Genomic DNA, 20,744 nt, shown 5'->3' with positions numbered 1-20,744 from the left:
TTCCAATAAAGGATCAACAGGAAGTTTGGTGGAGAAAAGGTTGAAAACAGAAGATTTTGAAATAGCGAACAAAAAATGAACACAATTTCGAAAATGCAGGGATGTAAGAAGAAAAGGAGCCAATTGTGAAAAGGACACTCAAAATCAACGAGGTTTTCAGTGCCAAACAATTAGATGAATATTAAGACGACGATCCCCATCATTCTTCGTCGCAATGGCTGCAGTCGTCCCATCTTCCCGTCTGATTTGTACCACATCACAGTTTGAAAGTCGCCACTGTTTTTGACGGATTTCTCGTTTTGCCTCTTCATTCATTTCCATACATCTGATCCCATTCAAATACACTTCTCCGTTGATGAAATCGTTCGTATCGATTGTTAGAGAAAAGTGTTGCAATCTTGGATTAGACCCACGGATCCAGTGTTTGACAAATTGATTGAATTGTTTTTGAGCTATTGGATATCCGAAATCAGCATTTTCACTGTTGACCGATAGCAAGTCATCCAATGAGTATACATCATAAAATCCAATGCTTTTGAAGTTTTGAATGAACAATTTTTGAGTTTCACATGCTGCTTCAAATGGATTCCCGTCCAGATATAAATTTTTGGATTCATTGAAATATTTAAATATGTTTTTGTTATGAATGTTAGTGGATCCTCTAAACACATAAAGCCAATTGACATTTCCAATTGTATTTTTCAAGGATCCAATATCAAATCTTTCAGAGCCTCGAGCAAAATGGACATTCGGAGGCAAAGTGCAACAGAATACCGTCCGAATATGATTCAACCACTTGCTGAAGTTGAGTAGTGGAGTTGTTAATTGAATTATTTGGCCTGGAAGTCCAAAATAAGCAGCAGCAACTGGAAGAGTAATGTCTGCGGGTAATTCACCATCCAGGTCATTCGAAAAATTGTAAATCATAAACTGGAATCGGGCATTTCCAAAGTATACAAATATACGAATCACACGACATATCCTGATCTCAACAGAATCGGCTCTCAAACCCAATGTCGTCACGAGATTCTTAGTTTTCGTTGAGATAAGAGAGAAGTGGAACCTGAAATAAAATACTGCTGCAAATGTGTTTCACATTTCAAAGTCGCTGTAATGAAGCCCACGTGGTAAACTTACAATGGTTTAAAACACAGGTTTTTGAGAACTTTGATGATGACATTCTCGGGAAGTCGAAGCAGCGGAAAAGTAGATTCCATTCGAACGGATTATTGATTCTAGTGGACGAATGGGGCAGAGGATTGGAGAGAATAGTCGACGGTGTAGACTAGGAGATAAACTCGGCAATGAGGGTCCTCTTCTATTTGATTTGGCAGAAGGAGACTATTAGGACAAACGTTCTTGTATGGCCGTGTGAGCAGCGGGGGGACGGGGATGTTAAGTGTCATCTGTCACACTGTTCATAGGCAGGGAGATATGAACATTCTGGAAAATAAGGTTATCATACTATCTGGTTTGCCAGAAGGTTCTCTTATATATTTTCAAATTGGTCTTTTTTGGAGGACAACAATTGTCTTATGAGATGAACGTTAACATTCTGTCTTAGAAATTGTAAGACATATGCAAATGCTCCCATCAGTTTTTTTTGTCCCTGAAGTAGGACGCCTGGAAAAATGTATATCTTCATAAAATTGATTATTTTTATATAAAATATATTTATTATAACTTGATTAACAATTCAAAGACCGTAATATTTAGAAAAACGTTTACGTAGTGAAATAAAGAAGTTAGAGAAGCGGTAGTAGTTACTGGTCTGGTCAGCGAAGTTGCCAAAATCGTTTGGAGACTGGGAAATCATAGACTTATCAATTGAACGCATTAACAAAAACAATCCAGTTTTAATACAATACAATGAAATGAACATACAAAACATGTTCTGAATCTTTGGTCACAACAACTGCAGGTGTCCCGTCTCTCCGTCTGACTTGTACCATATCGACATTGACTGAGAGACTGTGATTTTCACGGATTTCCTGTTTTGCCTCTTCATTCATTTCCATGCATCGGATCCCCTTCAAATAAACTGCTCCACTGGGAAAATCAATTTTATCGATTGATAGAGACATGCATTGCAGTCTTGGATTAGATCCACGGATCCAATGCTTGACGAATTGATTGAACTGTTTCTGTGATATTGGGCAGGTGAATTTGATTTTTTCACTGTTGACCAGCAACATGTCATCCAATGAGTATACATCATGAAATGCAAAGCTTTGGAAGTTTTGAATGAAGAATTTTTGAATTTCTGAGACTTCTTCAAAAGGATTCCTGACCAGAAATAATCTGCTGGGTGTATTGAAATGACTCAAGATGTTCTTGTATTGGATATAAGTTGATTGCTCTAACACAAGAAGCAAATTGACACTTCCAATTGCATCTTTCAACAATCCAATATTAAATCTCTCAGAGCCTCGAGAAAAACTAATGCACGGTGGCAGAGTGTAACAGAATACCGTACGAATATGATTCAACCAATTGTTGAAGTTGAGTAGTGGAGTTGTTAATTGAATTATTGGGCCTGGCCATCCAAAGAAAGCAGCACCAACTGGAAGAGCAATGTCTGCGGGTAATTCCCCATCCAGGTCATTCGAAAAATTGTAAATAATAAACTGGAATCGGGCATTTTCGAAGCATACAAATATACGAATCACACGACATAACTTGATCTCAACAGAAATGGATCTTAAGCCCAATGATGTCACGAGATTCTTAGTTTTTGTTGAGATAAGAGAGAAGTCAAACCTGAAATGAAGCATGTCATTACATATACACAACTGCAAATGTGTTCCAAATTGTATGGCCCCTGGAACGAAGCCCCTCCACACAATGTGTAGTAAACTCACAATTTTCTGAAATGCAGGTTTTCGAGAACTGTGATGATGACATTCTCGGGTAGTCGTAGTAGTGGAAAAGTAGGTTCCATTCGAACGGACTATTGATTCCAGTGGACAAATGGGGCAGAAGGATGGAGAGAATAGTCGACGGAGTAGACTAGGAGATAAACTCGGCAATGAGGATTGTTGCTCTATTTGATTTCCCCAGAGGAGACTATTAGGACAAACGTTCTTGTATGGCCGTGTGGGCGGCGGGGGGGGGGGGGGGGGGGGGGGGTGTTAAGTGCCATCTGTCACAATGTTAATAGGCAGGGAGATAAGTACATTCTGGGAGATAAGGCTGACATACTATTTGGTTCGCCAGAAGGTTCTCTTATTGCATAACATACTTTACAGGCACGGTGAATTTTTTGGAACCACTTGGTCTAACGATTTTGATATAACGTTCAACCTTATTTTCAAATTGGTCTTTTTTAGGGGACAACAGTTGTCTTATGAGATACACGTCAACATTCTGTCTGTAAGACATTGTAAGACATATGCGAATGTTCCCATCAGTTTTATTTTGTCTCTGAAGTAAGACGCCTGGAAAAATATATCTCTTCATAAAATTGATTATTTATATATAAAATATATTTATTTTAACTTGATTAACAATTCAAAGACCGTAATATTTAGAAAAACGTTTCGTAGTAAAATAGAGAAGTGGTAGTTATTGGTCTGGACGGCAAAGTTGTCAACATCGTTTGGAGACTGGGAAATCATATTATCATTTGAACACAGTTGCAAAAGCAATCCAGTTTTAATACAATACAATACAACGAACTAACAAAACATTTTCTGAATCTTTGGTCACAACCACTGCAGTTGTACCGTCATTCCGTCTGATTTGTGCCATATCAGCAATTGGTAGTCTGTGGTTTTCAATGATTTCTTGTTTCGCTACTTCTTCCATAGTAGTGCATCGGATCCCCTTCAAATAAACTTCTCCACTGGGAAAATCAATTTTATCGATTGATAGAGACATGTCTTGTAGTCTTGGATTTGAGCCACGGATCCAGTGTTTGACGAATTGATTGAACTGTTTCTGTGATATTGGATGAAAGAATTCGGCTCTTTCGCTATTGACCAACAACATATCATCCAATGAGTAAACGTCATCAAATATAATAGTTTTCCGGTTTTGAATGAAGCATTTTTGAATTTCTGAGACATCTTCGAATGGATTCTTGTCCAGATATAATATGTTGGGAGTATTAAATTGTTTCAAAACTTCTCTGCTCATAACATCCGTCAATCGTCCAGACACATAGAGATCGTTGACATCTCCAATTGCATCTTTCAACGACTGAACCTTAAATATCTCACAGCCTCGACCAAAATAAACATTCGGTGGCTTAATCCAACAGAACAATGCTTGAATGTGATTCAACCAATTGCTGAAGTTGAATAATTGAGCTGTTAATTGCATTCTAGTGTCTTCAAAATAAAAATCAGCAGAACCTGGGAGAGTTATGTCTGCGGGTAATTCTCCATTTTCATCATTCGAATTAGTGAAAATGATCAAATGGAAGCGGGCTCTTCCAATATCTACAGATATATGAAGGAAACCTGTAACGGTGATCTCAACACAATCGGCTCTTAATCCCAATGATGTCACGAGATTCTTAGTTTTCGACGAGACTAGGGAGATGATGAACCTGAAATGAAACATGTCGTTTACTACTGAAATAGTCCCTGGAAACTCACAATTGTCCCAAACGCAGGTTTTTGAGAACATTGATGATGGCATTCTCGGGTAGTCGAAATAACGGAAAAGTAGGTTCCATTTGAATAAATTATCGATTTGAGTAACCAAATAGGCAGAGGATCCGAATGAGAGATTCTTATGGACAAATGAGTAGACGCTTGGAGAGAACAGTCGACGGTAGAGGTAAGTGCGATCAAGGAAGTGAGGCTGTCGTTCTGTTTGATTTGAAGGGTTCTCTAGAATCATCCCTCCTGGGAATGTTGACAGAGCAAATGAATAAAAGGTCTTTGCGTGTGAATACAGCTTGCTAAGATTACAATCGTTGGGTGGAACTAGTAGTCCGAACTACCAACTCCCTCTCCAAACGTCTTTACATCCAGCAACTGAATCAGAAGCTAATTTTCCTCTTTTTCGTCTGTCTAAACATGTTATCCTGGCGGTAAAAGCTCTGGGAAATGAAAGTGTTGTCTTATTTCGTTTTTCAGAAGGTTCTAATTGTAAAGATTCACAATTTCAGGGCCATCTATCCATTTGCTCTGTCAACATTCCCCGTGTACAATCTCCTCATAATCTCCTTCTGGCAAACCAAAAACCTAGAGCAAACAGACTCAAATAGATAGATCCATGTGGAGGTTAATCTAAGAGACGACCCTAATTATGACACCTAATTATCCAATGTGTGGCGTGGCACTCACTCACTCATCAACGTGTACGAATCCTCACAATCTCCTTCTGGCAAACCAGATAGTCCTCTCTCCCGACCTGCCCTCTACAGCCCCGCCCCCCACACTGCCATCCTAATTTCTCGAGAAGAACGTTGGTCATAATAATCTCCTTCTGTCAGAACAAATATAACAACACACTCATTTACCAGAACCGCACCTCGGCCTACACCGTCTATTATTCTCTCCAATCCTTTGCCTATTCGTTCACTAGAATCGATAACTCGGGTTCGAATGGAACCTACTTTTCCTCTACTACGACTTCCCGAGAATGTTATCGTCCAAGTGCTCCAAAACACGAATCCCAGTCAACTGTGAGTTCCTGCTGCTGCTTTCACAAGGACATATATGTATTTCAGATTAATCTTCTCCCTGGCCTCATCAAAAACTAAAAACCTTGTTATAGCATTGGGATTAAAAGCAAATGTTCACATCAGCATCTCTTATAGCATTAGTCTAAATGTGAACATTGGAAGATTCGGGTGGAATTTGGTCTTTAGCAACAATTCGAACGATCAGAATGCCGAATTTGACATTACTCGTCCAATTTCTGCTTCTTGTCAATGTCTGAACAAACCATTCCAACCATCAACTTCATTCAACTTCAGCGATTGGTTGGATCATATTCGGACAGTTTTCTGCTACACGAAACCAATAGACGTATTTTTATTTCACGGCAGTGAGCGATTTGAAATGGAATCGCTAAAGAATACGTTAAAAAACGTCAATTCTCTTACTATATGTAGAGGTGTCACTGATATTCAGAGTAAACTAATTTTGAAACATTTTAAAGACTTGAACGAATTACGCCTGAACTGCAACCCATTTGAAGATATATGTGACGTTCGAAAATTTTTTATTCAAAACTTCGAATATATCTATTTTGAGGATGTATACTCACTGGATGATATGTTATTGGTCAACAGTGAAAAAGTATATTTCCACCTTTGAACAACCCAAAAACAATTCAACCGATTCGTCAAGCATTGGATTCGGGGATCGAACCCAAGACTACAACGCATGTCTCTATCAATCAATAACAGTGGTTCCGTGAGCAGAGAAATGCTTTTGAAAGGAATTGATTGCGTAGATGTCGGAGAAGAAGAGCAAGAAAAAATTTGTCAAGAGCACAAAATTGTCAGTGATTATATGGTTGAGATCAGACGGAAAGGCGGGGCACCTGCTGTGATTGCAACCAAGGAATTCGAAAATATTCTCTACATCTGTTTTATCGCCGTTCACTAAAACAAATCTGTCTGCTTGTGTGTTCCACAGTTCCTGTCTTATTCTTACCAATAGTCCCTGCATTTGTGAAGATATAATTATTTTGTGTTCGCGTCTCCAGAATCTGAAGTGTTTCCAATTTTTTCGTTGCATCGCTGATTTTAATGTCATGGAAAGCTACTGATATATGTTTATTCAATAAATTTTTCGACAAAATGTTCCAACTGAATTTTATATTGAAACATCTTTCTAGGTGTTTTATTCACCTAATATTGAACATTACGAAAAGTCTCAACATGTGTAACGGAATGCAAAAACTCTTCTACCCATTTTCTATGTTATCACATTATATTTAAAGGAAAACACAGAAGAAAAATTATTATTAGTAGAACTGTTGACTTTTCTAGTGATAATTTGACAAATTTTTGAAATTTTCTAGAAAAATAATGCATAAATCTTATATAAATTTGATATGAAAACGGTGAATCGATGCAAAACGTTTATGAAAGTTTGAAAAATCTGAGGAGAAAATAAGGGAGAAAAACAAAGTTATATTCGTTTTTGAAGGTTTTTTTTACCAAAGGTAGGCCATTTCTTTAGTAGCGGTTTTGAGGTTTCGAAAGGTTTATTAGACAAAAATAAGTAGGACGGGAAAAAAGTGTCAAGAATCATAACAAAGATCGTATTTATACTGGGACGGTCGATGGGCGGAGGCTTCGACGAGCTTTCATCTTCTGGGCTGAAGGCACGTGGTGTTTTTTCTGGACCATGTGAGATGATGGCTGAGAGAGTGTTTGGATTGACCAGATGTCGGCGGGCGAATTGGAAGAATACTAATAGCATATGGAAAATGGGAGCGTCGGAGTGTTATGAAAATATCGCTTTTACGAATTTAAGAAAAAAAACGAACGAAAATTCTTGAAAATATAGGAAATCAACAAAATTAGAAATGCAATGCTTGAGGTCCCGGTGGCCGAAGTCACTGACTTTTCTAGGCCATGAGTAGAGATATCCCGGCCGTGTCTCAACAACCGTCCTCCACACTGCCATCCAAATTTTCCAGAAACAAGTCCAAAACAGTGAAGTGGGCATGCAACATATTCCCTCTTTCCGTCGTCACAATCACTGCATGTGTCCCGTCATTCCGTCTAATCTGAATCATATCGATATTTACAAGGGAAATGATCCTGACGGACTTTTTTCTTTGATTCTTCACTCATTTCCATGCATCTGATCCCATTCGAATACACCACAAAATCAGTTTTATCGATTTGTAGAAACATGCGATACAATCTTGGATTTAAGCCACCACGGATCCAGTGTTTGAGGAATCGATTAAAGGCGTATTGTGGTCTGTTGTGATGTTTTCATATTTTAATGTATGAGTTTCGGCGAGTTCATTTTCATAGTTCAAGAATTTTTTAATTCGGTCCACAACCCGTTGAGAGCAAGCGCCGGAAAGTTTGGTCATTGAAAGGGTCGCGAAAAAATGGGGGCCGTGGCCTAGAAATTCGACTTCGAAAAAGTTGATTTTTTGAATTTTTACGGTATTTTCGATTATTTTTGTTGTATTTCTTCAATAATTTCGATAGAAAACGGCAAATATTGATAGAAAACACTAAAAACTATCGAAAATAACGCCAGAAATAGCAGAATACTGAAAAAACCAACGGAAAGTTTGGCCAGCGAGAATTTTCTAGAAATTTTACTTCTGTAAAGTTGTTTTTTCAGTATTCTGCTATTTCTGGCGTTATTTTCGATAGTTTTTAGTGTTTTTCTATCAATATTTGCCGTTTTCTATCGAAATTATTGAAGAAATACAACAAAAATAATCGAAAATACCGTCAAAATTCAAAAAATCAACTTTTTCGAAGTCGAATTTCTAGGCCACGGCCCCCAATTTTCTGCGACCCTTTCAATGACCAAACTTTTCGGCGCTCGCTCTAAACGGGTTGTGGACCGAATTAAAAAATTCTTTAACTATGAAAATGAACTCGCCGAAACTCATACATTAAAATATGAAAACATCACAACAGACCACAATACGCCTTTAAATTGTTTTTGAGTTGTCGGACGATCAAAGTTGCCTATCTCACTACTGACCAATAACATGTCATCTAATGAGCATACATCATAAAAATCGAACATTTCGAAGTTTTGAATAAATAATTTTTTGATTTCACAAGCTTTTTCGAACGGATTCTTTTCCATAATTAATTTGATGGGGGTTTTGAAATGTTTCAAAATTTTCCTGCTCAAAGCGTCATTCAATTGTGTGGACAAAAATAGCGTATGGACATTTCCAATCGCATTTTTCAGCGATTGAACCCCAAATCGCTCACAGCCTTCGTTGACCAAATAGGGGATGTTAAAACCCATCTGTCACACTGTTAATAGGCAGGGAGATAAGGATGCCACACTGTTCGGTTTGCCAGAAGGTTCTCTTATTGCCTAACATACTTTACAGGCACGGTGAATTTTTTGGAACCACTTGGTCTAACGATTTTGATATAACGTTCAAGTTTTTTTTTCAAATGGTCTTTATTAGGGGACAACAATTGTCTTATGAGATGAACGTTAACATTCTGTCTTAGAAATTGTAAGACATATGCAAATGCTCCCATCAGTTTTCTTTTGTCCCTGAAGTAGGACGCCTGAAAAATGTATATCTGATTATTTTTATATAAAATATATTTATTATAACTTGATTAACAGATCAAAGATCGTAATATTAAAAAAAAACGTTTAGGTAGTAAAATAAAGAAATTAGAAAAGTGGTTATTGGTCTGGACGGCAAAGTTGTCAAAATCGTTTGGAGACTGGGAAATCATATACTTATCAATTGAACGCACTTACAAAAACAATCCAGTTTTAATACAATACAATGAAATGAACATACAAAACATGTTCTGAATCTTTGGTCACAACAACTGCAGGTGTCCCGTCTCTCCGTCTGACTTGTACCATATCGACATTGACTGAGAGACTGTGGTTTTCACGGATTTCCTGTTTTGACTCTTCATTCATTTCCATGCATTGGATCCCCTTCAAATAAACTGCTCCACTGGGAAAATCAATTTTATCGATTGATAGAGACATGCATTGCAGTCTTGGATTAGATCCACGGATCCAATGCTTGACGAATTGATTGAACTGTTTCTGTGATATTGGGCAGGTGAATTTGATTTTTTCACTGTTGACCAGCAACATGTCATCCAATGAGTATACATCATGAAATGCAAAGCTTTGGAAGTTTTGAATGAAGAATTTTTGAATTTCTGAGACTTCTTCAAAAGGATTCCTGACCAGAAATAATCTGCTGGGTGTATTGAAATGACTCAAGATGTTCTTGTATTGGATATAAGTTGATTGCTCTAACACAAGAAGCAAATTGACACTTCCAATTGCATCTTTCAACAATCCAATATTAAATCTCTCAGAGCCTCGAGAAAAACTAATGCACGGTGGCAGAGTGTAACAGAATACCGTACGAATATGATTCAACCAATTGTTGAAGTTGAGTAGTGGAGTTGTTAATTGAATTATTGGGCCTGGCCATCCAAAGAAAGCAGCACCAACTGGAAGAGCAATGTCTGCGGGTAATTCCCCATCCAGGTCATTCGAAAAATTGTAAATAATAAACTGGAATCGGGCATTTTCGAAGCATACAAATATACGAATCACACGACATAACTTGATCTCAACAGAAATGGATCTTAAGCCCAATGATGTCACGAGATTCTTAGTTTTTGTTGAGATAAGAGAGAAGTCAAACCTGAAATGAAGCATGTCATTACATATACACAACTGCAAATGTGTTCCAAATTTTATGGTCCCTGGAACGAAGCCCCTCCACACAATGTGTAGTAAACTCACAATTTTCTGAAATGCAGGTTTTCGAGAACTTTGACGATGACATTTTCAGGTAGTCGAAATAGAGGAAAAGTAGGTTCCATTCGAACGGATTATTGATTCTAGTGGACAAATGGGGCAGAAGGATGGGGAGAATAGTCGACGGTGTAGGCTAGAAGATAAACTCGACAATGAGGATTGTTTCTCTATTTGACTTGCCAAAAGGAGACTATTAGGACAAACGTTCTTGTATGGCCGTGTGGGCGGCGGGGGGGGGGGGGGGGATGTTAAGTGCCATCTGTCACAATGTTAATAGGCAGGGAGATAAGTACATTCTGGGAGATAAGGCTGACATACTATTTGGTTCGCCAGAAGGTTCTCTTATTGCATAACATACTTTACAGGCACGGTGAATTTTTTGGAACCACTTGGTCTAACGATTTTGATATAACGTTCAACCTTATTTTCAAATTGGTCTTTTTTAGGGGACAACAGTTGTCTTATGAGATACACGTCAACATTCTGTCTGTAAGACATTGTAAGACATATGCGAATGTTCCCATCAGTTTTATTTTGTCTCTGAAGTAAGACGCCTGGAAAAATATATCTCTTCATAAAATTGATTATTTATATATAAAATATATTTATTTTAACTTGATTAACAATTCAAAGACCGTAATATTTAGAAAAACGTTTCGTAGTAAAATAGAGAAGTGGTAGTTATTGGTCTGGACGGCAAAGTTGTCAACATCGTTTGGAGACTGGGAAATCATATACTTATCAGTTGAAAGCACTTACAAAGACAATCCAGTTTTAATACAATACAATACAACGAACTAACAAAACATTTTCTGAATCTTTGGTCACAACCACTGCAGTTGTACCGTCATTCCGTCTGATTTGTGCCATATCAGCAATTGGTAGTCTGTGGTTTTCAATGATTTCTTGTTTCGCTACTTCTTCCATAGTAGTGCATCGGATCCCATTCAAATAAACTTCTCCACTGTCAAAATCAATTTTATGGATTGATAGAGACATGTCTTGCAGTCTTGGATTTGAGCCACGGATCCATTGTTTGAGGAATTGATTGAATTGTTTCTGCGATATTGGATGGGAGAGTTCGGCTCGTTTGCTATTGACCAATAACATATCATCCAATGAGTAAACGTCATCAAATATAATAGTTTTCCGGTTTTGAATGAAGAATTTTTGAATTTCTGAGACATCTTCGAATGGATTCTTGTTCAGATATAATATGTTGGGAGTATTAAATTGTTTCAAAACTTCTCTGCTCATAACATCCGTCAATCGTCCAGACACATAGAGATCGTTGACATCTCCAATTGCATCTTTCAACGACTGAACCTTAAATATCTCACAGCCTCGACCAAAATAAACATTCGGTGGCTTAATCCAACAGAACATTGCTTGAACGTGATTCAACCAATTGCTGAAGTTGAATAATTGGGTTGTTAATTGCATTTTAGTGTCTTCAAAATAAAAATTCGCAGAAACTGGGAGAGTTATGTCTGCGGGTAATTCTCCATTTTCATCATTCGAATTATTGAAAATGGTCAAATGGAAGCGGTCTCTCCCAACGTCTACAGATATAGAAATGATACTTGTAATGATGATGCCAACACAATCGGCTCTTAATCCCAATGATGTCACGAGATTCTTAGTTTTCGACGAGACAAGGGAGATGATGAACCTGAAATGAAGCATGACGTTTAATACTGAGAATGTGGTTTACATAGTCTCTAGAATGAAGGCCCTCCTATAATAGGTAAACTCACAATTGTCCCAAACCCAGGTTTTTGAGAACAGTGATGATAGCATTCTCGGGTAGTTGTAGTAGAGGAAAAGTAGGTTCCATTCGAACGAATTATCGATTTTAGTAACCAAATAGGCAGAGGATCCTAATGAATGACTCCTGTGGATGAATGAGCAGACACTTGGAGAAAATAGTCGACGGTAGAGGCAAGTGCGATCAGAAAAATGGGGGCGTCGTTCTATTTGATTTCCCAGAAGGTTCTCTAGAATCATCCCTCCTGGGAATGTTGAAAAATCTTTTCACCCGGCAACTCAATCAATTAAATGGATGCTACGTTCCCTCTCCTTTGTCTACCTACACATGTAATCATCGGTGTGATCCAGAACATACGTACCAATCAGATGAAAGTTTTCAAAAAGTTAACTATAGTCGCGTCAGTCTGCCACCCAGTAAGGATGCCCTTATTGGTTTTTATGAAACCGTTGATGCGTAGCGGCCTCACAACGTGCGACTGACTATCTTTACATTGGTTAGATGTATATATGTGTTAGCGAAAACTGGAGAAGTTCCGGGAAATGGGAGTGTTGTCTTTATTAGTCTGCCAGAAGAAGGTTCTACTTGTATCTATCCATTTGCTCTGTCAACATTCCCCGTGTACGAGTCCTCACAATCGGAACCTTCTGGCAAACCAAATAGTCCTCCTTCCCGACCTGCATTTAACATCCCTGTCCTCCACACTGCTATCCAAATTTGCCAGAAAGAACGTTCATCTTAATAGCCGATTTCCCTGAACTCACCACCCTCCCGTCCTACACTATTCTCTTCAACCCTCTGCCCATTCTTCTACTAGAATCGATAACTTGGATTTGAATGGTATCTACTTTTTCTCTATTTCGACTTCCTGAAAATGCTATCATCCACGTGCTCCAAAACATGGAAATTAATCAACTGTAAGTTGGTGGCTGCAGTTTCTTCTAAAATTCATTTATTTTTTTAGATTGATTATCTCCCTGATCTCATCGAAAACCAAACAAATTGTGACATCATTAGGCATAGAAGCCCGTTATGTTGGCATCAACATTTACCGATGTATTTGGGTAACTGTGTCCATCGATAAAAACCATTTGAATCTGACTTTCTATAACGATTCAAATAATCTGCATGAGTTATCACCCGTAGATATAACTCTCCCAGTTTCTGCTCATTCAGAAGATCAAGGAATAAGAATTCCGTCATCAACTGCATTCAACTTCAGCAATTGGTTGAATCACATCAAGACCGTATTCTGTTGGATTAAACCACCGAATGTATATTTTTCTCAAGGCTGTGAGCGATTTGAAGTTCAATCGTTGAAAAATGCAATTGGAAATGTCGATGCTCTCTCTGTGTCAAATCAATTGACTAATATTTTGAGCAGGGAAGTTTTGAAGTATTTCAAAACTCCCAAAAAGTTAACTATAGGAAAGAATCCGTTTGAAGAAACTTGTGAGATTCAGACGCTTTTCGTTCAAAACTTCAGAACTATCGCATTTCATGAAGTATACTCATTGGATGATATGTTATCCCTCAATTGTAAGAAAGCACATTTTACCCATCTAATATCTCAGAAACAATTCAATCAATTTGTGAAACACTGGATCCGTGGCTCAAACCGAAGGCTACAGTACATGACTCTATCAATCGATGCAACTGATTTTGCTAACGGAAAAGTGTATTTAAATGGAATTGAAACCATGAAAATGAGAAAAATAGAGAAAAAAGAAATCCGTCGAGCACACAGAATATTAATACGTAAAATGATTCGGATAAGACGAAAAGACGGGACACCTGCAGTGATTGGAACGGTGAAAAGAGAGAATATTCTTTATGTTCATTTCATTGTGTTGTACTAAAGCCGTAACTGCGCTCTACCGTTAATTTGGGTCTAATTTTTATGTGTCTCCAGTGTCCCAATCATTTTGAGAATTATATTTACCCGACCAGTAACTACCATTTCTCTTTCTCCTTCAATTTTCTATTGAGTTGCTTTCTAAATGTAACGGATTTTCCTGTTCTCATAAAAGAAAATACCATGAATTGTTTATCGCGTCGTATTGTATAAATTTCTTCGTAACCTTTGCAAAATATAATAAAGGATCTTTCATTTCGTGATTAAATTCTTTCGATTGATATTAACCAGACGGCTATGCAGCCGCTGGCTACATTAGAGATGAAATTCAAATGATTTAAAACGCTATTATTTCGTGTCCGGGGTTGAAGCAACTACCTGTAGTCAACGTTGCTTAATTTGCCAGATTGGACGGTCGGCGCATTCCCCTTTATCCACGCGCCACTGAGAAGGTGACGTTTCACGGGTTTTGCCGACCGCCTCCCACTTCTCTCTCTTGGACTTTGGCTTGAAATTCAATTTTTTTGATCCAGAAGACGTAATTTTGAGAATTTTGAAAAAAAAAAAAGACGGGCATCATGCGGGGAAACTTTCTGATCTTTTGGTCCAAGTTCAGAAAAAATCGGTCCAGTAGGGAAGGCGGTAGGATCGGCGACACACAAACAAACATACAGTCGTTTGCGTTTGTTAATAGTAAAGATATGTCGATTTTGATATTATCAGGAGAAAGTACAATAGATCAGTAAATTATACGAGAAAGAATCCCGAATTGGGTTCAAGTTTTTTGTATGAGTAACAGAAAATGCATGGAAATAAATGTATTCGAATGTTGAGGTAGGTTAAAAATAATAAAAAGTAGAAAAGTTGTAATGATTGATCAAGAAGAGAGGGAAAAGACAGTGAGAAATTATCGGAAAAGAGTAGATTAGAAATCTCTACGGTTTCAGTCTAAAACAATCAATCTGATAGCGAGAATATCATCAAATTCATTGATCCCAATCACTGCAGGTGTCCCGTCTTTCCGTCTGATCTTTATCACATCAGCATAACTTGACAGGTCGTGCTTCCGACGGATTTCTCTTTTAGCTTCTTCACTCATTTTCATGCATCTGATTCCTTTTAAGTAGATTTTTCCGTTGACGAAATCAGTTTTATCGATTGGTAGATACATGCGTTGTAGTCTTGGATTAGACCCACGGATCCAGTGTTTCATGAATTGGTTGAACTGTTTCAGTGATATTGGACGCCAGAATTTGACTTGTTCACTGTTGACCATTAACATGTCATCTAATGAATAAACTCCAAAAAATTCGACAATTTCGCAGTTTTGAATGAAGATTTGTTGAATCTGACAAGCATTTTCAAATGGGTTTTTATAGAGATACAATTCGTTAAGAGTATTGAAACATTTCAAAACTTTCCTGCTCTCATCGTCTGTCAATGATGTGCTCAGAATGAGCTTATTGGCATTTCCAATTATTTCTTTTAACGAATCGATTTCTAATCTTTCACAGCCTAGACAAAAAAAAACTTTCGATGGCTGATTGCAACAGAATACGGTCTTGATGTGATTCAACCAATCGCTGAAGTTGAATAATGGAGTTGTTGATTGAGTTCTTGGGCCTTCACATACAACATAAGCAGCAACTGGAAGAGTTATATCTACTGCCGCATTCAGATCAATCGAATCTTTATAGAAATCCAGAACCAAATGGGATTTTCCAATGAACACAATTACCCGAATACCGCGCCAAAAGATGATGTCAACATCGCTTGCTTTTAATCCCAATGATGTCACGAGATTCTTCGTTTTCGTTGAGACAAGGGAAAACACGAACCTAAAATAAAACATGACGTTTACTACTGCAAATGTCTTTAAAGTATATTTGGACCTAGAAACAAGCCACACCCCCAAAGTAGTGAAACTCACAATTGATTCAAAGGAAAATTCTTGATCACTTTGATGATGACATTCTTGGGAAGCCGCAGTAGTGGAAAAGGAGGTTCCATTTACACGAATTATCGATTTGAATAACCAAATAGGCAGAGGATTTGAACGAATGATTATTATGGACGAGTGAGCAGAGGATTGGAGAGAATAGTCGACGGTGGAGGTCAGGAGGGATTAGGCGAAGAGGGTCGTCTGTCACACAATTAGCAGATCGGAAAGGAGGTGACTTCTGGGAAATGAGGTTATACGTCTATTTGCTGCGACCGTATTGGGGGAATGAGTCTGTCATATTATAGGGAATATTGAGAGACCAAATAGATGGATGAGGCAGAATTCGTTTATGTGTAACCGTCTAGGAGTTTATATAGAAACGTTCCGTATTTGGAGATCTTCAGATACAACCTAGTTAAGTTCAACGCACATATGCCAATATTCGCTTTAAAAATTTTGGCGAACAATTTATTCAATCGATATCTAATAGGAATTTTCAATTTCGAAAATAACAAAACAGTTCAAAAGGGGAAAAGCAAAAAATTTGGTGAAGAAAAAGTTGAAAACAGATTATATTGAAATAGCGAACAAAATAATGAAAATGTGTACTTCGCAAATTCAGCGACGTAACAAGGAAGGAAGTGAATTGTGGAAAGGATACTTAACGTCACGGGGGTTTTCAGTGCAGAACAATTAGATTAATATGAAGACGATGATCTCCATCATACGTCGCAATCACAGCAGATGTCCCATCTTTTCGTTTGATTTGTACCATATCGAGACTTGTTAGCCTATGGTTTTGACGGATTTCTGTTTTTGCATCTTCACTCATTTCCATGAATCGGACACCATTCAAATACACTATTCCACTGACGAAATCAGTTTTATCGATTGATAGATACATCGATTGTAATCTTGGATTCGATCCGCGGATCCAGTGTTTGATGAACTGATTGAATTGTTTCTGAGATATTGAATGGGTGAATCTGACTTTTTCACTATTGACTAACAACATGTCATCTAATGAGTTAACGCCATGAAATCTAACGGTTTCGTAATTTTGTATAAAGAATTGTTGAATTTCTGACGCTATTTCAAATGGATTCCTGTCTAGAAATAACTTATTGGGAGTGTTGAAATATTTCAAAATGTGCTTGTAATGAATGTCAGTGGATTGACCAAACACATAAAGCCAGTTGACATTTCCAATTGTTTCTTTCAACGATCCAATATCAAATCTTTCAGATCCTCGATAAAAACGAATGTTCGCTGGCGGAGTGCAACAGAATACTGTCCGAATATGATCCAACCACTTGTTGAAGTTGAGTAGTGGAGTTGTTAATTGAACGTTTGTGTATAGATATCCAAAAGTAGCAGCAACTGGGAGAGTTATGTCTGCGGGTAATTCACCATTTTCATCATTCGAATCATTGTAAATGGTCAAATTGAAGAGGTATCCTCCGAAGTACACATCTAGACGAATCATACGACATATCTGGATGTCGACATAATCGGCTCCTAATCCCAATGATGCCATTAGATTCTTTGTTTTCGTTGAGATAAGAGAGAACTCGAATCTGAAATAAATCATGGCGTTTACTACTGAAAATGTGTTTCTCATTTTTAAGATCCCTGGAATGAAGCCCCTCCCATAATGTGTGGCTAAACTCACAATTGTCTCAAACTCAGGTTTTCGAGAACTTTGATGATGACATTTTCGGGTAGTCGCAGTAGTGAAAAAGTAGGTTCCATTCGAACAAATTATCGATTTGGCTAACCAAATAGGCAGAGGATCCGAATGAATGACTCTTGTGAACAAATGAGCAGTGGGTTGGAGATGGTGTAGACCGTCACCGTATTGGGAAAATGGGGGTGCCGTTCTGTTTGATTTCCCAGAAGGTACTCTTATCGATTCTTGTGGACGAATGAAGCAGAGGATTGGAGAGAAAAAACGACGGTGTAGGCCGGGAGGGAGGTAGATATGTTAGGGGAAATGAGGGTCTCGCTCTATTTGGTTTGCCAGAAGGAGACCATTAAGACCAACGTTCTTTCTGGGAAACTCGTATTGCAGTGTGGGTGGCTGGGATGTTAAGGGCCATCTGTATTTAAGCAATTCGACCTAAATTTGACCGTTCTTATTCGTACCGTTTCTGATCCGGGGGGTTCTGATTCGTGGCAGCACCCTTTACTTTCCTACCTTAACATTCGAACACATTTTTTCACGCATTTTCTGTTACTCATACAAAAAGGCAACACTATTAATTGTTAATTAACTTCTATATCTATTAAATATGCCAAACTTTTGATTTATTGTTGCAGGGAAGGGAACATTTCTTATCCGGAAGTCGGATGGTACAGTAAATTTTTTGCACGGATTTAAAAGATTTGGGAGAAAAATGATATCAAGTTCGCGAAAAACAGTGGTTTGAATTGTTGTTTACTAAATTTTACAATCCGCACTTATAAACTATTCCTTCTCATAAATTAGCAATTTTGCCAGAAAGATGACAAATAACAGATACAGGGTGGCGCAGAATTACCCGCACAAGCTATAAGTGCTATATCTAAAAAAGTAAAAGTCAGAAAACCATGGGAATTAACAAAAAATTTATTCATCATCATAACAACAATTATCAGCTAATTTTGTTCCATCCGACCTCCTCTATTTTGGATAACAGCACGAAGACGTCTAGGGTAGGCATCGATGGTTGCACGCAGGTAATCTGGAGACAAAGCGTCCCATTCCTTGAGCAGGGTCTTCTTCAGGGCCTCGATACTTGAGTGGGGTTTAGCGTTGACCTTGTTCTGCAAAACCCCCCAGATGGAGTAGTCTAAAGGAATGAGGTCTGGCGAGGACGGAGGCCATTCGTCCTTCGGGATGAATGCAGGCAAATGGGTCTCGCACCACTGTTGCGACAACTTGGCTGTGTGTGCTGGAGCACCGTCTTGTTGGAATACCCAGTGACGTCCATTGAAGCGTGTCTGAGCCCAGGGAAGAAGTGTCTTCTCCAAAATCTGCGAAATGTAGACTTCTTTGTTGATTTTGACTCCTTGATCGACAAAAAGCAATGGTGACTTGCCATCAGCGCACACTGCTCCAAAAACCATCACACTAGCGGGGTGAGAGGCTTGATGAATTGTCCTTCCGTTGGCAAAAGCTTCCTCAGACGTCTCAGCAAGCACTCGATGATTTTGAGGGTTGAATTCGGCCTGTACGGTGAACAGCTTCTCGTCAGAGAACACTGTAACCAAGTGCTCATCATTGCGCGTGCGCTGAAGGAGCTTTTTTGATCTTTCGAGCCGTTTCTTGGTTGTAGCTTCCGAGAGAATGGCCGCTTTTCTTACACGATAGCAGGTAAGCTTCAGCTTGTCTTTGACAATCCTTCCCAACAAACGACGACTAATTTTCATACCTTCCGCCATTTTTCTGATGCTCCGATGTGCATTTCTTCTGATTCTCTCTTTCACAGCTTTGATCCGATCTGGAGTAACGACTGTTGCTTTTCTTCCTCTCCCACGTCTATCCAAGAACGTTCCGAGCTTTTTGAAACGAGAAATCGAGTCATACACGGTTCTACTTGGGACTCCGAGCCGTTTAATGATGTCAACCGGAACGACTCCTGCTTTGAAAAGTTTCAAAATGGAAGAGCGATGTGGACTCGGCGGTGCCATTTACCTAAAACAAAACCGATCGATCTGAATTTTGGCAGACTGATAAAAATAATATAATTAACAAAAATTTAAATAATACGCGCACCAGAATTGCGTCAGTCGCCTTGCTTTATGGCGTCAAACTTTTGTGCGGGTAATTCTGCGCCACCCTGTAGTTCTAGAAAACCTTCTGGCAAATCAAATAGTATGACACCCTCATTTGCCCTAACATACATCTCTCCCGTGTTGGTGGGAATAATAGACGAAGTGAGCTGGAGACGTCTATTTGATTTGCCAGAAGGTTTTCTATAATCATCTGTTATAGGGGGTAGGAGGCTAAAGCATTCGTTTAAATGTGACCGTTAGTGGCTATATACATAAAGGTTCCATATTTGGAGACCTTCAGATATAACCGAATTATGTACATTTAAATCTTGAAAATACTGTCAAACAAATTATTCAATCAATATTTATTAGCGACTTTCAATTCCAACAGTTACAAAACAGTTCGAAAAAGGAAGAAACATGAAGTTTGGTGGGGAAAAATTGAAAGCAGAAGATTCTGAAATAGCGAACAATATTATGAACATAACTTTAAAAATGCAGGGACGCAAGTAGAAAGGAATCCAATTGCGGAACACACTCTTCAAACCAATGGGGTTTTCAGTGCAAAACGATTAGATGAATATCAAGGCGACGATCCCTATAATTACGAACATCGTTCTTCGTCTCTTCACTCATTTCCGTACATTTAATTCCTTTTAAATACACTTTTCCGTTCTCAAAATCAGTTTTATCGATTGATAGATCCATGCGTACACCCCCAGGCACGAGTCCGTGAACTTTTGATTTTCTAGAAGACGAATACATAGCAAATGGAAAAGAAGATTTCTTGTCCAACGTTTCATATCTTTCAATATTCTCTAAGAACATTCTGTGAGAACATTTATTAATCAAATATGTATCAGTAACTTTCTATTACAATAAAATCGTTGCAATTAAAAACAGAGTTGGAACAAAAAGTTGGTTACTTAAAGGAGGAACAAAAAAAGCAAAATTTGTGGAATACACTTGCAAGGTAGACATGTT

The 20,744-nt window shown here is 38.2% G+C and overlaps 6 protein-coding genes across 6 annotated transcripts; 2 read left to right on the top strand and 4 right to left on the bottom strand.

Moving 5' to 3' along the window:
- Nucleotides 1-156: 156 nt before the first annotated feature.
- Nucleotides 157-4,681, bottom strand: GCK72_008570 (uncharacterized protein; the record flags this gene model as incomplete). Its single annotated transcript, XM_053726890.1, has 4 exons — nucleotides 157-1,063; nucleotides 1,885-2,760; nucleotides 3,683-4,552; nucleotides 4,602-4,681. 4 exons carry the CDS (start codon nucleotides 4,679-4,681, stop codon nucleotides 157-159), a joined length of 2,733 nt encoding a protein of 910 aa, XP_053586467.1.
- Nucleotides 4,682-5,558: 877 nt separating this feature from the next.
- GCK72_008569 (uncharacterized protein) lies at nucleotides 5,559-6,569 on the top strand (the record flags this gene model as incomplete). The annotated part of the gene is made up of 3 exons (XM_053726889.1): nucleotides 5,559-5,638; nucleotides 5,684-6,257; nucleotides 6,309-6,569. The coding sequence occupies 3 exons, from the start codon at nucleotides 5,559-5,561 to the stop codon at nucleotides 6,567-6,569; spliced, it is 915 nt and encodes a 304-aa protein (XP_053586466.1).
- Nucleotides 6,570-9,419: 2,850 nt separating this feature from the next.
- Nucleotides 9,420-12,276, bottom strand: GCK72_008568 (uncharacterized protein; the record flags this gene model as incomplete). The annotated part of the gene is made up of 3 exons (XM_053726888.1): nucleotides 9,420-10,323; nucleotides 11,242-12,111; nucleotides 12,197-12,276. The coding sequence occupies 3 exons, from the start codon at nucleotides 12,274-12,276 to the stop codon at nucleotides 9,420-9,422; spliced, it is 1,854 nt and encodes a 617-aa protein (XP_053586465.1).
- A 768-nt stretch (nucleotides 12,277-13,044) lies between these two features.
- Nucleotides 13,045-14,066, top strand: GCK72_008567 (uncharacterized protein; the record flags this gene model as incomplete). Its single annotated transcript, XM_003094908.2, has 2 exons — nucleotides 13,045-13,124; nucleotides 13,172-14,066. The coding sequence occupies 2 exons, from the start codon at nucleotides 13,045-13,047 to the stop codon at nucleotides 14,064-14,066; spliced, it is 975 nt and encodes a 324-aa protein (XP_003094956.2).
- Nucleotides 14,067-15,005: 939 nt separating this feature from the next.
- Nucleotides 15,006-16,072, bottom strand: GCK72_008566 (uncharacterized protein; the record flags this gene model as incomplete). The annotated part of the gene is made up of 2 exons (XM_003094930.2): nucleotides 15,006-15,900; nucleotides 15,993-16,072. 2 exons carry the CDS (start codon nucleotides 16,070-16,072, stop codon nucleotides 15,006-15,008), a joined length of 975 nt encoding a protein of 324 aa, XP_003094978.2.
- Nucleotides 16,073-16,683: 611 nt separating this feature from the next.
- Nucleotides 16,684-17,756, bottom strand: GCK72_008565 (uncharacterized protein; the record flags this gene model as incomplete). The annotated part of the gene is made up of 2 exons (XM_003094907.2): nucleotides 16,684-17,581; nucleotides 17,677-17,756. 2 exons carry the CDS (start codon nucleotides 17,754-17,756, stop codon nucleotides 16,684-16,686), a joined length of 978 nt encoding a protein of 325 aa, XP_003094955.2.
- Nucleotides 17,757-20,744: the final 2,988 nt, after the last annotated feature.

The sequence above is a fragment of the Caenorhabditis remanei genome, chromosome III (genome assembly GCF_010183535.1).
Source record: "Caenorhabditis remanei strain PX506 chromosome III, whole genome shotgun sequence".
NCBI classification, from domain to species: Eukaryota; Metazoa; Nematoda; class Chromadorea; order Rhabditida; family Rhabditidae; genus Caenorhabditis; species Caenorhabditis remanei.
This window is presented reverse-complemented; position numbering and strand designations above follow the sequence as displayed.